The sequence below is a fragment of the Moschus berezovskii genome, chromosome 5 (assembly GCF_049115385.1).
Source record: "Moschus berezovskii isolate FMDL1 chromosome 5, NW_MosBer_1.0, whole genome shotgun sequence".
Taxonomy (NCBI): Eukaryota; Metazoa; Chordata; class Mammalia; order Artiodactyla; family Moschidae; genus Moschus; species Moschus berezovskii.
The window spans coordinates 90,743,706-90,760,734 of record NC_142464.1 but is presented as its reverse complement, the minus strand read 5'-3'; the positions used below and the strand labels follow the sequence as shown (position 1 = coordinate 90,760,734).

The following is a 17,029-nucleotide window of genomic DNA, read 5'->3' as shown; positions in this document are numbered from 1 at the left end:
GTATTCTGGCCTGGAGAATTCCATATGGGGTCGCAAAGAATTGGACATGGATGAATGACTTTCAACACAGTTAAAAGAGTCTTACCAGATTGGTTCAATGAAATAAACTATTAGTTTTAAGCTAATGAATATTCTTTCAAGTTTTAGTATGTTGTTGTGTTGTTTGAGAGTTGAATGTGGATTCAGTCATTGTTTTTCTCCCTTTTTTTCTTCATTTGCTGCTTTTTTATCATTGTTATGCTTTCAAAAAATTGTGCTTCCTTTTCTACAAACTTTCTTCCAAATATGCATACTTCCTTTTCACTGCATCTTGTTAATCATATCCCATATTGAATTTTATTTTTACTCTGAAATACATGAATTTTTCTGGAGAATATCATTCACATGTGTTCACACCTGACTTACATTTGAGACAATGACTAATATATTGCTGATTTATTTAGTTTGAAAAGGGAAATTATTTTTTAAAATTTTCATTGTATATCTCCTTCTCTCAATACTGTATATTGAGGCTGCAGAAATTTTACATCTGAATTAATTTACTTTTATTTTCTGGTTATTTTCTAATCATCCTTTTACTTTTTTGTTTTTCTATTTTATATTCTACAGTGGGAAGAGATTGGTGAAGTTGATGAAAATTATGCCCCTATCCACACATACCAAGTATGCAAAGTTATGGAACAGAACCAGAATAACTGGCTTTTGACCAGTTGGATTTCCAACGAAGGTGCTTCCAGAATCTTCATAGAACTCAAGTTTACTCTGCGGGACTGCAACAGCCTTCCTGGAGGGCTGGGGACCTGTAAGGAGACTTTCAACATGTATTACTTTGAATCAGATAATGAGAATGGGAGAAACATCAAGGAGAACCAGTACATCAAAATTGATACCATTGCTGCCGATGAAAGCTTTACAGAACTTGATCTTGGTGACCGTGTCATGAAACTGAATACAGAGGTCAGAGATGTAGGACCTCTAAGCAAAAAGGGATTTTATCTCGCTTTTCAAGATGTGGGTGCTTGCATTGCTCTTGTTTCAGTGCGAGTGTACTATAAAAAATGCCCTTCTGTGGTACGACATTTAGCTGTCTTCCCTGACACAATTACTGGAGCTGATTCTTCACAGTTACTTGAAGTGGCAGGCTCCTGTGTCAACCATTCTGTGACAGACGAACCACCCAAAATGCACTGCAGTGCTGAAGGGGAGTGGCTGGTACCCATTGGGAAATGCATGTGCAAGGCAGGATACGAAGAGAAAAACGGCACTTGTCAAGGTAAGAGTTTGCCTGCGAATCTGCAGGGGCTGTCTGCTTCCCTTGGATCATGTATATGTATATCTTCCAGTGATTATGAGCAAATGACCTTTTACTTTGCTAATTTATGGAGATTATTTCTCTTCAAGTTTGATTTCTCTCCTCTCAGAATTTTAAAACTTCTGGCAATGATGAAAGATTTGAAGTTATATTCTACTGGATATACATAATTAGTACTCAGTGTCTTACTTGCAGTGTAGTATTTCATATTCATTTTGCTTTCAGAAATTTTATTTTTGAATAAATCAGATCAAGGGATTATTTCTTTGTTTATCTGCTACTCTATCATGACACTGTCTCTCTGAAGAGAAAAATAATACTCTTGTTACATGAAATTCAAATGTAAACTTCGATGAGACTTTTGGCATGCTTTTAACTGCCTTTTAAAAATCCTTTAGGTATAAATTCCGCCATATGAACTTCATTGAACATATGTGAAAAGTGACAGGACTTAGTTTACCATGTTGTGTGCATATAATAGCTATTATGTACTTTTAAAATTTACAGGTTAACTTTAAGTGCATAATAAGTAGTGCCTAAGAAAGTAACTGGAGATAGAACCAATACAGAAAGGTCATTTCAAAGCAGTTTGCACTGAATTTTTTTTTTCTGTTTTAATTTTTCTTCTAAATTGAAACTTGATCATGCATGCTTCTTTTTCATTTGAAAATACTCTTATTTTGTCCACAGTGTGGTGAATTGCCCTTTAAAACTTGGATCTTTCTCAGTGGCTTCATGAAACAGGATAGTACTTTATGTCAAAGTGAAGAGCAGCTTATGAGGAAGAAAACACATTTTCCTTATAGGAAAAACAATTAATCCTTATGAACCTGAACTTGTTTTCACCATGATATGCACACACCAAATAGGTAATGAGAGTTAATGTGTCTTAACTGAAGAGAAAACCAAACACTGAGAAGTCACCTATGTCCATTGGTAGCTTCAGGTACAATTTATTTTCTAAATTCAGTATTTAATGTGGATCACCCTTGCTCAGGTTTCTTCAGGCTTGACTGTAGATTGACTGTAGATCCAGGGAAACAACACTAATCTGTAAATCATACTGACGTTGCTTATTTATCTCTAGAAATGCATTGCACCACATTTGCATCATCTCATGTTTGTATACCATCTACAATTAAGTGCATGATTATTTCTCCATGTAATCTACAACTTGCTATTCCTTTAAATATAAAGTTTTATTAAATAAAAATTATGTTTCAGATATGTCTTTAAGTTCGTCAAGGAAATGAATCAGATTTTATTTAGGGTTGAATTTAAAGAAAAAATTTAACTAGCATTACCTTAACTTCTCTTTTTGAGCAACCTTCTTGGCATGGGTGAAGATATATGTAGCTGTAGAATCAGCAGTGGGAGTTAAACGTAATCCATTGATTACATTGCATTGTTTTCCCTAAAATGCTTACAAAATCTTATTATTTATAGGAATTTGTTTACCAGTATTATAAGGCAGCATGCTCTATTTGATTATCTATTTATATCATTTTCGTGAATGATATGTGGTAACTTTAGTTCAGAATACAATGACCTTTGTCTTCATCCAGATTGGTACAGGGTATAAAGGACCTTTACATTCAGAGGATAATGTTTTAATGTTGCTGGGATTAAACTATTCTGCAGGTGCTTATCATGAAAATACCTGGGAGAATTAGTATTCTGACATGATGCTTTTAGTGCATGCTTCCACTGCATCTTTCTCCTCTCATACTCCTAGTAGTTGAGGAGTAGAGGCCTGAGAGAAAAAGGAGAGGCCACTCGGTAGAAACTTCACTCAACTGGATTCTGTCTTAACGTGCTTATTACGCTACTCCGGTAGGAGGAACGAAGGCAGTGGGGTCATGAAGGCAGTAGACCACACAGCCCCAGAAGATGTTCGGCACAATGTAGTCTGTGTGAATAGTGCCTCTTGGTGTTTTCCCATGTACCAATGATATGCGGCTATTCTGTGAGGAATTTCAAACATTTATTCTGTAAATAATTTACTGATTGAATAAATAAATGTTGAAGGTTTGTCTTGGGAAATTAGGGCGTCACAGATGGTCCCATATAAATACATATATGTATTTAAACACATTCATAATATGTATGCACAAATGTAAATGTATGAGTGTGTGTGTGTCATATAAAATTCCACTATAACTCTTTGTTCAATTTTAATGTGCTGTTCACAAATCTCTAAGTGGGGATCTTGCTGTTTTTGGAAATATCCTTGATAGGTCAGAAATCTAAGAGTCATTCTTGACATATCCTTCCTGCTCACTTCCCAGTTTCAATACCTCACAGAGTATTTATAAATTTCCCACCCAGCTCTCATAAAATCATCCACTGGCATGCTGCAATTCCTGGGATAGTAAAGAGTCAAACACGACTGAGCAAATTCTCTCTGTTTCCTTTTTCCTCCAATCTGTAAGCATATCTTGTTGGAAACTTTATTTTTAAATAATGAATAGCTTTTTATATAGTTTTGGCTTTTGAGCCATGTGAGTGTGTCACCTCTACAAAATTACAAATCTGGTAGTTGCAAAAACCCATCCTCCCAGTCCCTACCTACTCCCAAGACACTTGAAGTACTTCAATAGTTTCCTTTTTTTTTAAGGATGAACTGGGAGATTGGATTTGACATAAACACACTACTGTATTTAAAATGGATAACTAATAAGGAAATAAGGATCTACTGTATAGCACAAGAAACTCTACTCACTACTCTGTAATGGCCTGTATGGGAAAAGAATCTAAAAAAGTGCGCATATATATGTATATGCAATAACTAATTCACTTTGTTGTACACCTGAAACTAACTCAACATTGCAAATCAACTATACTTGAATATATATGTATGTGTGTGTATATATATATATATATATATATGTATGTGTGTGTGTGTATACACATAATTGTCTCCTTCAAATAAAGTTTATAAAATAGCCTAAGATCCTGCATGGCTTTGCTCCTATTAGCTCTCTCAGTTCAGTTCAGTACAGTTGCTCAGTCGTGTTTGTATATATATATATATGTATGTGTGTGTGTGTATACACATAATTGTCTCCTTCAAATAAAGTTTATAAAATAGCCTAAGATCCTGCATGGCTTTGCTCCTATTAGCTCTCTCAGTTCAGTTCAGTACAGTTGCTCAGTCGTGTTTGACTCTTTACGATCCCAGGAATTGCAGCACGCCAGGCTTCCCTATCCATCACCAACCCCTGGGGCTTACTCAAACTCATGTCCATGGAGTCGGTGATGCCATCCAACCATCTCATCCTCTGTTGTCCCCTTCTCCTCCTGCCTTTAATCTTTCCCAGCATCAGGGTCTTTTCCAATAAGTAAGCTTTTCCCATCAGGTGGCCAAAGTACTGGAGTTTCAGCATCAGCATCAGCCCTTCCAGTGAATACTCAGGACTGATTTCCTTTAGGATTGACTGGTTGGATCTCCTTGCAGTCCAAGGGACTCTCAAGAGTCTTCTCCAACACCACAGTTCAAAAGTTAGTTTTCTATTTTATAAATACTATGTTAAAATTTTTAATTTTAAATAAGCAATTTTGTTTACCTTTGTACTTACCTGTAGGAAACATCATTGGTCACAAAATTGACAAATGTCTTTCTCAGGCCAAATTTTCAAAGTTTCAAATATTAAATGGTATATGATTCAGTTCAGTTCAGTCGCTCAGTCATGTCTGACTCTTTTCGACCCCATGAATCACAGCACACCAGGCCTCCTTGTCCATCACCAACTCCCGGAGTTCACTCAAACTCATGTCCATCGATTGGCATATGATATATTAACTGTTATAGAGGTCATCTTACTGATTTTTGTAGACATCAAAGCATCACATGCTAAAATGTGTTTATTTATATATATAGCCTTATTACGTAGTTACATTTAATTTTTTGGTTTCTTTGATAATCAAAATATGTTGTGACTTAAGACTATACATGCGATGAGTTGACTCACTGGAAAAGAGTCTGATGCTGGGAAGGATTGGGGGCGGGAGGAGAAGGGGACAACAGAAAATGAGATGGCTGGATGGCATCACCGACTCGATGGGGGTGAGTGTGAGTGAACTCCCAGAGTTGGTGATGGACAGGGAGGCCTGGCGTGCTGTGATTCATGGGGTCGCAAAGAGTCGGACATGACTGAGCGACTGAACTGAACTGAAAGTTGAGTAAACCTATTGTAATGATTATCATATATTAAGATTTACAAGGAGGTGACCCGGTAGTTGGTGTCAAATCATTTTCATGGGACCTGATACACATGAGGGCATGATAGACTTGACCCACAGTCTCTTAGCAACTGAACCTTCAAGAAGCAGAATGCTAGGCAGCTCATTAACATATGACTTCAACCCAGAAGACAACCAAGAAGTGATTCAGGAGTCCCTATCCATTAATCAATAGCAGATCATGATCTATCATCTCCATGTTTCCTTATTTAACTTCCTTTATAAGAACTTAACTACCTTTTCTATAATTATCTGATTTTAACAAGGTAACCGTATATGCTGTTTTCTGTTATCAACTTAAAATACAAGTCCATTTATTTTTTGAATGCTGACTTGTATGCTTGAATTTTCTATAATATACTGCCTTAAGTATTCAAATTTATTTGTTTGAAATATTCTTTATTTTCAGGTACTAATAATATATTAATCCATTTATACAAGCATGTTTTCATACTTATTATTTATTATTATTTCTGAGAAAATTCATGCTATTTTTCCCTTAAGAGTCATGAGAAATTTTTTTGATTACAAAATTGTTAGCAAAAACCCACTTTGGAAGTTTCTGCTTTTTACTGAGGTGAATATGTTTGACAGAAGTAATTGAGTTCACATGAATCAAATGTTGCCTGCTGAGTTCTCTTGTGATTATGTTGCTGACTTACTCAGATGCAAGGCAAGACCACTAATCTTCATCAGTTGCTAGTGGAATGAAGTAGTAATTTGAAATTACCCCTAGATAATTATAGTTTCACTTATATCAAATGGAGGAAAGAGATTTAGATTGTGGGTCACTGCCAAAACCAGTGAGTGAAGAAGGTATATAGTGCATGCTCAAATACAGGGTAAAGGGTTACATGCCAAGGGCTGTGGAGAAAAAGCACTTATTAATTGTCCAACTGGGAAATGATTGCACAGCAAGGAAATGTAGTGAAAATACTGAGCTCGAGAAGGAGCCTTGATTCAGAAACAGTAAAGATACTGCAGGGAGTAGTATGTCGATCATTCAGACTTCTGGTGCATATTTATGTTTGAAACAAAATTGGCTGGAAATTTAGAGTATTAGGTGTTCGTGTAATTATGCATTAGAGAGCCTAGTTATTTTTAATTAGGTATTTTACCAAAAAGCATCAAAGGGGTTGAACTTTGGTCCTATTTGGTATGCTCTTTTATGCAACAAAAGGAAACTAATTTTGATTTAAAAATTTTAACAAAAGACTGATTTTGAAATCACAGAGTGATTGGTGTCAATGGTGTGTGAGTCCGTGTGGGTGTGTGTGTGTGTCTGTCCTATTGCTGTGAACTACCACTAAGACAATTAAGTGATTAAGTCATTTCATCTTTTGCAGGTTATTGCACATGAGAATAATAGATTTTCTTTTTACCTCCTCACTTGAATAATTTTGGACTAATTCTATTAAAATGTTATGGCTTTTCATGTTAATATTATGTTTAATATTAAAATGTTAGTGTGCTTTTTTTCCCCTGAATCAAGGTTTCAAAACACTGGTCCTATTGGTATTTGGGGCCAGATACTAGTTGTTTTGGGGGATCCTGTTCACCATCGGACATTTACCAACTTTCTGGCTTCCCTGGTGATTCAAATGGTAAAGAATTCTGCTGCAGTGCAGGAGTCCTGGGTTTGATCCTTGGGTTGGGAAGAGTCCCTGGAGAAGGGATCAGCTACTCATCCCAGTATTCTGGCCTGGAGAATTCCATGGACTGTATAGTCCATGGGGTCGCAAAGAGTTGGACACGACTGAGCAACTTTCACTTTGGCCTCTCAGTCACTAGATTAAGTAGGGTACTCCGCTCCTGATTTCTAATAGACAAAAATGCCTCCATGTATTGCCAAATGTTCCCTCGGGGCAAACTCTCTCTTTAGTTGAGAACCACTAACTGAAATATATTCCCTCTGCTTCTGTTAACAGATGTGCTGCTGAAACTAAATATATTTATAGATTGGTTACCTATGCAAAAGTGGGCAATTTTCTAAAGAATGAAAGAAGTGTACATTTCTTAAAATGGGTGTACGTTTTGAAACTTGCCTGATTTAACTTGAATATAGAGACATGGAATATCTGCAAATATGCTGCTGGTGAGAGGCAACATACTCTACTTTCTTAAGCACGCAGATTCTGGACCAGAATACTTGGATTCAAATCTTGCTGCTTCCATTTATCAGTTATATAACCAATGTCCAAGTTATCAGATCTCTTTATTCCTTGTTTTCCTCATCTCTGTTAATAGCTACCTCATAGCAATCCTATGACCCACTCCAGTGTTCTTGCCTGGAGAATCCCAGGGATGGAGGGTGCCTGGTGGGCTGCCATCTATGGGGTCGCACAGAGTTGGACACAACTGAAGCGACTTAGCAGCAGCGGCAGCAGCAATCCTATGAGACATTATATGAAAATTATTTAGAATAGTGCCTAGAAAACAGTGCTTATTCAATAAACATTAGCTTTGTCTTAGCTCTCTCATTAAAAGTAAAATTATTTACAGGAATATGTGTCTGTCTATTGGAAAATACATGGTAACTTCGATTTAGAAAAAATCTCTAGTTTATTCAAACTAGGGGGAGTAGATCCTTGAATAGTATCATTTATCAAAGGATGAACATACATTTTTATTTATTAGGTGGTCAAAACTGTGTAAATATATTGTAACCTCCTTTATGAAAGATTTGCTCTCCCATTTGATATTATCACTCATTCTTTAAGTTATTGTACTAGGCACTGTAGTCTATGTATACAATTCCTGTGTCCTAACAATGAAGACAGATAGCTTACAAACATACATATGGACTCACACCTACAGTCACGACTTATGAGAGTTGTTACTGGCAGATGAGTGTGCAATTTTAGAAAGGTGGTAAGAAAATGTTTCTCTAAAAGGGTGATGTTTAATGTAGATGTGGGAAAAAAGCTGTATGAAGAGGACAGGGTACAGCTTAAGAAGAGGAAGAAATCTTTCAATGCAGAGATCTATCATAATAATTTTGGATATACCACTTTTATTTCTAAAGTTATGTTAAAATGTATTTGTATATTAAAATCTGAGAATGAAAGGGATTCTACTCCCTGAAATTACCTGCTAAAAGAAGCTATTCATATACACATTATATTTACCTTAAGGACAGAGAATTCCTAGTAATACCTAGGGTCAAATAGATGCATATCAAATATGAAACAATTCAGTTTATTTCTGAGTAATACTGGTGAATGGCAACTTGAAAATTATTATACCAATTGAAAGAATAACACCTTTTGATTTTTAAGAACTTAATGTTTCGTTGGTTCACCAGCTGTTGGTAACTTGTGAATCTTCAATTATATGTACATAGTTTAAAAAGATAAGAGATTTGGCAATTAAGGTAAGGACATAGATCCAGCAGACACTCCATAATTCCTCCTAGACAAACTTTTGATCTTGATTTCGCATTCCTACTTTCTCACTCATGCAAGGAGTATACTAGGCAAAGTCTTGAGTTTCTCTTTCCTATCCCATATTTAGAATAAATATAGAAAATAGATGCTATGCTTCAGATTTGCAGTAATAGTAATAACTACTTTGTACATTTTATTTTGAGTCAGTCTTTAGAAAGTCTTATGATGATAGCGCATTCCATATTGTTATTGTGCAAAGGAATTTCAGTATTATTGATCAGGAGCTCCATTATGACCTGTTGGATGGAAAATTGTTATATTCATGTTCAAGTGGTTCATACAGAAAATCTTTTGATAAAAAGTATTTGTTTAAATGATGTTCATTGAATAGACTACTTTTGTTATAATAAATTAATATAGAAATATATAGAATACAGAAATACAGTCATAAATTAATATGGAAAGATACTTCTGAGAAAAAATGTTTAATGATAAAGGCTTTATATATTGCCATATATCTGAATTGTTATATTCAGAACTGATTTAAAAACTATAATTTAAATAATGCACTAGGAAACCAAAAGATAGTCCTTCAGTTTTATTGTTTGCTTTTTTTTATTAATCCAGATAGAGGCAGAAGGATTTTCAGAAAGTTTGATAACATAAATCAGTATAGCTGTCATGGGAAAAGTTGTGTGTACAGGAAAATTTAATGTTGAAAACTCACAGAGTGTGATTCAACAACTATCTCCGTGTTCTTAGATTCTTAAGAGCAAAAAATTAAAAAAGAAATGAATGCAAATGATAAGAAACAAAATAGCCAACACTGGCATAAAATCATTAAGTAGACTGAAAACCTCAAAATTGATCTGAAATGACCAGGAGATTTTTGCATGCACTAAATAGAGGGTTTTGGGCTTGAAGGTGATACAGCTCTCAGTTCAAATCTCACACTTCCATTTGGTAGTTATGTGACTGCGGCCAAATACAAAATCAGATTGAGTCCAACTTTCCTCCGAGGTGTAATGTTAAATAGTACAAAAGGGACCTGCAGAGATAACTTTTTGATATAGATTGTAATTATATAACTTTTGACAGTTTTAGACCTAATAAAATTGTTTCCTTTTTTCTTTCTGCTAATTACTTCTTGACTTTGGAATGCCATATTAAATACCAATGCATTCTACTGTTATCATCAGTAAAAAATGTGGGCAAATTAGGAGAAAAATCAAATCACAGCAAACTAGAGAAAAAGGCACAAAATGGCACTTATGTCCAATTCAATTTATGAATTACATTTTTGGAGTGCTTTTTTTTTTATTGGCTTGTAGAAGTTATTCACATGATTTAACATTTCTTCCCACTGAAGAGATTATTGGGACCAGCTTTTATCTAATTCTTCTCTCTATATACTTTTACAGTGCAACACAATAATTTTAATAATTTGAAACCATATTATTGCTGGGCAAACCTGTAAGAGATTCTTAGTCCATTGTTATTGCTGGGCAAACCTATAAGAGATTCTTATTCCATTGTGTGGTGCTGGCCAGAGCCTCAGTATTCTTTTTTAAGCTCCTTAGGTGACTGTAACATGTGGCCAAGATTAAGGAGTATCATGATAGTTTGGATCAAGTTTTGGTGGCTTTTAGTGTTTTGTGTAAATTTGTACTCTAAAACCTCATCCAGGGAAGGCCAAAGATTTTGATTCCTGAAGACCAGTTTCTCTGCACCACCCCCCCACCGCATTAAGAGGTCCTACACTCATAAACCTCTTTGGCTTTCTTTGTGTATATGGCAGTCTTTTACCCAGTGTCTTTTTTTTTTCTTTTTCTGTATTCCAATAAAAAATTATTTACCTAAACAGGTGACAGGAAGGATTTGGCTTATAGGTTATACCTTACCAGCTCTCTGATTTATACCCAAATATACTGCTGTTCACTCGTTCAGTCATGTCCAGCCATTTGCAACCCCAGGAATTGCAGCACACCAGGCTTCCCTATCTTTCCCTATATTCTGGAGTTTGCGCAAACGCATGTCCATTGTGTTGATGATGCCATCCAACCATCTCATCCTCTGTCACCCTCTTCTTCTCCTGACCTCAGTATTTCTCAGCGTCAGGGTTTTTTCCAATGAGTAGGCTTTGTATATCAGGCGGCCGAAGTATTGGAACTTCAGCTTCTGCATCAGTCCTTCTGATGAATATTCAAGGTTGATTTTCTTTAGGATTGAACCCGTATAAACAACACAGAAATGATAAGCATATTAATGCTTTGTCTTATTCTATCTAACTTTTCAGATTCTCCTCTCTTTCTCCTCCTCCTCAGTACCTTCTTAAGAGTGCAGCTGGTTCTTCAAGGTTTCAGACTCTGAAGGGCTTCCCACTTGACACAAGGTTATGGTCTTTTTTCCTGGACCCTGGTATGTTAAAAGACAAATCTACAGTTTCCCACACTCATCCTCAGCCCTTCTGGCCTGCAGAGAGGCAGGATAGGATCAGCATTAAAGGCAGCACTCCATGCTTCAGCTCCCTCTATCTTTTCTGCCACCTGTGGATTTCTTTTCCCAGATTTACAAATTTATTACTGTCTTAAAATATCCCTGCTTTAAAACAAAGCATAGCAAATGAGTCCTGCCAAGTGGCAAAACAAACAATTTAGTAACAAGTTTGATATCCTTTATTCAAGAGAAAATAATCCATGAATTGTGGTAGTACAATGCCTCACCACTCGTGGGACCCTTCTCTTGGACTTTGAACATTATGAAATTTTAATAGCATTAGAAGAGGCAGCATGGAACAGAAAATGATTGGCTCAGAGACCTAGATTTCCTTACAAGTCTAGCAGGTCATGCTTTCTAGGGTAAGGTGGACTGACTAAAGCTGGGTTGTAGGATACTGGTTTCTGTATGTTAGGTTTCTGGTAAGTGCAGGCTGATTTAGGTTTAGATTTGCGAAATGTGCTCGGCTGCTGCGTTGTCCTCCGTTTTGTGGGTCCCGGTATATAAATTGACTTTGTGTGTGTGTGTGTGTGTGTGTGTGCTCAGTTGTGTCCAACTCTTTGCGACCCCATTGACTGTAGCCCACCAGACTTCTTTGTCCATGGAAGTTTCCAGGCAAGAATACTGGTGTGGGTTGCCTTTTCCTACTCCAGGGAAATCTTCCCAACTCAGGAATAGAACCCGTGTCTCTTGTGTCTCCTGCAGTGGCAGGAAGGTTCTTTACCATTGCCTCACCTGGGAAGTCCCGAACTTTGTTCCAGTTAATTTAGTAATTCTAGATGTTTGTACCTAGAGTGTTTCCAGCTTTACTTAGAACTTCATGTTGTTGGAACCAGAAGACTTGGGTGAACTTTTAAACTCTTAAGTTTCAGTCTGTATTTCCCTAAGTATCCAATGCCCAAATATAAAATTTTTAATTTTGGAAAAATTAGTGAAAGATATATAGGTCCCAGTCTGAAACACTCTCCACCTGTCAGATGCAAAATTCATTGGAATTAATTTTATCATGACTTAAAAGCAATTCCTTTTTTTCAAATATGCATTTCATTTATGTTTTAATCAACACATTTTATTTTAGTAAAGTGTTAACAGCTGAAAAAAATCAAACAAACATTTACCAAGTAAAGTACCTTTTGAAATGAGAATTGACATTTTAACATGGAAATTGATAGAGAGAATATCTTAACTTTCCTTCTTCTGCTTGCTTCTTTAGAATTAAAATGATTTGCTGAACACTGGGAAATAATTTTTCCATTTCTGTACATTCTTTCCACATTCCTTTATCAGAAGTCTTTCAAACATTTTAAAAAATAATTAAAAAATTAATTTCAAGAAAAGGACATCCTGGCTTTGATAAAGGAGTATAAAAAAATTTCTGAAATTTGAAAACAGAAACTAGTAGTCATACTGTTTTGTTTAAAACAATTTCATCATCAAGCATATTGAATGTTACCTGCAAAATTTAATTTCATGTCATTAGCCAACTTGGTTATTATAATAAATATTTCATCCTGAATAAAGAAAACAAAAGACAGGAGTTTAGAAGTGCTATGTCAATATGCTATTTATTGAAATAAGAATAGTCATATTTTTTTCACAGTACGAAAAATGGAGCCATAATACTGATGTAAATCTTCCTATACTTGTAAAACTCTTTATTATACCACAATAACTAAAACAAAATTATCCTTTTGCAGAAAAAAAAGAACTTTAATTTGGGGTTGGGAGCAACATATTTAAATTTTAGCACATCCAGTGACATTACTTTAGCTAATCAGGATTTAACTTATTAGTTGTAAATTTTATGATCATCAGTAAAGTGGTAAATTGTGGTCCAGAGATTGGAAGCAGGGAGAATATTAACGTGCCTAATATCACACAGCCACCACATTTTAAACTTGACATTAGAATGGTATGTTAATTTCAGATTCTCCATTCTACTGTTGTACTTTGAACAGTATGTAAACACCCTTAACCACAAATTGATTTGTAGTTTGTAACCACATATAGCATCCATGGTAATCCTAAGTAAAAATCTCTGATTCTTCTTAACACCATATTTCTATTACAACTAATACATTAAATATCTTCTGCTGTACATGTTTAGATTTATGTAGTATACCTCCTGTATGGATTAGCCTTGAAAAATTTACTTAACTGCTTTAGAGGGTTGCACAGAAAGCTGCCTGTCTCTAAGCAACTAATAAGATGCTTAGTTTAATTTGTAGGTATCAATCTGTCTAATTGATTTATTTATATATCTAGTTTATACTACTCACAGGAAAAAAAGATTAAGTATGCTGTTTACCTAAACAGTATAATTTATTGCCTTTAAATTAGATTGTACATTAGTTCAGAGGGACATGCCTATTGTTATAAAGCAGGAAGGCATGGAGTCACCAGCCCCAGCATAGTTTTTCTCTAAAATTGTATCACTCATTAGCTTTTACGTTAAAAATATGAATTATAGCTATTCACGGTCTCGTAACTGGTTTTCTTTATGGAAATGCTTTTGTATCCTTTATTATTTCTGGTCATGGATGTAGATCACATCTTATCCTCTAGTATTTGATTCTCTTTGTTGTTTAAATCTTTGTCTTCATTTATGGCTGACCAGTAGGGTTCATCCTTAAGAACTCAAGTGATTTGTTGATGTGCTTTGATCTTTTCTGAGCTTGAAGATATCCTGCTCATTCGAGTGCTGTTGATATATAGTTTTTTAAAAAGAAAAGGAAAGGGAAGAAAGAAGAGCCACAGTTTGGGGGAAGTAACAATTAGAGCAAATGATAATTTGACTGATGGATAACTCCATTTCTTTGATGGAATTGTTAACAGGAATCAGACATAGAGAATGAACGCTCCAAAGTTCCTGCTGTGTGATTGTGCAGGAACCTAATAATACACTGCTCTGTATGCATAAGGACTTTTCCTCTGATGAATTCTAAGTGCTGGGGAAGGGATTCTGTTAGGACATTTCTTAAATAAAGAACAGGAATATCAAAATTTTATTTTCCGTTTTATGGATTGAGAAGTAACGTGATGTGATTTCCCCCAAATCTCCCAGTATTCCCTCACACTTCCCTCTACGGCACTAACTCTAGTTTTGCACCTCACAATCAGGGAGCAACAAATTCACTGGCTCTTGTGAAAGATTTCCCCTTGTTCACCTAGTCCCAGTATTTTCCAATGCTAAAAGCTTCTTTTTTTAGAACCAGACTGACCCGTATTATTTATTTATTTAAAATTCTCTTTAGAAGGTTTTGTGTGTCATCTGTTTTTGCTCTTTTGGTTCAAGCATGATTTAATATGTCAACACTGGTTTGCTTAACTGGCTTTGATTGTCTTCCATACTTTACTCAGAATGAGGCAGTCTCCTTTCAAGCATGTTGCTGCCCAGATAAATGAAATGTCACAACAGTGAGGTCTCCTTGTTTTATGACAGCAGTAGCTTTTTCTTGGACACAGTCAGTGGCTAGAGAGAGGGGGTGGTGAGGGCATTTACACAGTAATAATAGAACCCACTTAAGTCAGCCTTCCCTCTTTGGACCCAAAAAGACAAGCAGCAACAGATAATGCACTTAAACTTAGGGGAATTTCACCCTTAATTCAGGTGAAAATGAAGTTAAATCCAAAATAGAAACTTTTCCCCCACTATGGACAAGAGGAAAAAAATCTGTTAGTAGTTGCCTCAAAATAATACTCAAGAATAGCACCTTATTTTTATGGTTTGATTTCTTCCCTGCTTTATTGCCAAACCCTGAGATGTTATTGCTCTCAGTACGTAAAGTTAGAAACTAATCCACAAGGAAAAAAAAAAAAAGTTTCCACTGTCTCCCACAATAAAGGTATTGTTTATGATTTTGAAACCTGGATTAGATTTTAAAGATTGTTGGCTCATGAAGCTTAGTACTTGGCACAGAGCAAATCCTCAGTACATGCTAGTTAGCTCTAAAAGTTGAAAGTGATTTCAATGAAAAATAACCCTAGGCAGAGTGCTGGAGTTTTGCTTGTTTGTGCTTTTTGAACTAACATTTGCTTGTGTTGCTTTCATTACCTTGGGATATCGGGCTATCCTTCTAGGAGATTTGGAACCCTGGGAGTTGGGAACACTCTGTCTAATGTGCATTGGGGCAGCTTCTCAGGTCAGGGCCTGTAAAGACTAACGAGGTTTCTGAGTGTGAGTGTATATGAGTGTAAATGTGAACTTTTAAAATTCAGTTTAAGAGAGAAATAAACTGGGCAAGGAATTAAATGTATGTTAAAGGAATGGAGGAGGGCACGATAACCCACTCCAGTATTCTTGCCTAGAGAATCTTTTGGACAGAGGAGCCTGGTAGGTTACAGTCCATAGAATTGGACACGACTGAAGTGACTTAACATGCAGGCAGAGGAACGGAGAGTCCATTAATAATAAACTTTGATTAGGGACTAAAAGAAGAAGAAATTAATCATTTAGGAGACAGAGGCAAAAAAAAAAAAATCTGAATTTTAGAAAAATCTGATGAAGTTGAAAGTCTTAATCAAGGACAACCTGCATCATCAAGGGGAAGACTGGCCAGAGCAATCCCATGATCAGATCTCAGAAGGAAAATTATTTTCATCTGAAGTCAGAAGATAATAGAATGCAAACTGAGGGGGAAAAAAAAACAAAAAACAACACAAACCTTGTTCCTAGAAAATAAAAAAGTTGGCCAAAGAGAATATTTTGACTTTCAAGTCTGTGTGAAAAGCAGTAATATACTGGAAATAATAGAGAATCCAAATAAGGCCAATAAATGCAAATGACAAAAACTGACAATAAATGACAATTCTGAATGCCAGAATTGTCAGAGTATCTTAAATGGGGAGGTAAGGAAGAAGAAGGGTTGACACATGTGCAGAGACCTGCTGTGTGCCAGTACTGTTAAATGTTTTATTCACATTCTCTCTTTTAAGCTTGACAGCATCCTGTGAGCCATAGTTGCTGGGGTAACTGAAGCACAGAGAGGTTAGTTTTAACTAAAACTAGAAAGTGGCAAACTGATATTTTAATCTAGGTGTGTTTGTTTCAAATCTGTGTTTTCCCCCTTTCTTTTATGTTCTCCATTAAAATGCTTTTGAACTGCACTTAATTTTGTCACCCGGACTCAAATCCCTTGTGGGCTAATCTCACATCTATGTGAGCAGCCCTGCACTGTACATCAGAGGTAGAGGCACCCTGGAGAGAACTAGTAGCCACCAGAGTCCCCTGGAGGAGATTCTTGCCCCCATATTCACACCTCAAACGGAGGACACGGAAAGGCATTTTGAGGGAGAAGGATTATAGCAGCAGGGAATAGAACAAATAAAGCAAGACTGAGTGAGAAAAGTGAGAGGAACTTGTAAGAGCATGAAGCTCTGACCTTGGAGAGTAGAGGCCCTATAATCAGGAACCAAACTAGGCTTGATTACATATTTTCTATGTGAATATTGATGAGATGGTTAGATAGCATCACCGACTCAGAGGACATGCATTTGGGCAAACTCCGCGAGGTATAGTGGAGGACAGAGGAACCTGGAGTGCTGTAGTTCATGGGGTGCCAAAGAATCTGACATGGCTGAGTGACTAAACAAC

General features: G+C 36.1%; 1 protein-coding gene across 1 annotated transcript in view; it reads left to right on the top strand.

Moving 5' to 3' along the window:
* The window catches only part of LOC148777868 (ephrin type-A receptor 5), a 213,978-nt gene that overhangs the window by 81,449 nt on the left and 115,500 nt on the right, over positions 1-17,029 (top strand). Inside the window, exon 3 of the mRNA XM_088836125.1 lies at positions 610-1,273. Within this exon, the coding sequence (XP_088692251.1) occupies positions 610-1,273 (664 nt within the window). The remainder of the gene's footprint in view (positions 1-609; positions 1,274-17,029) is intronic.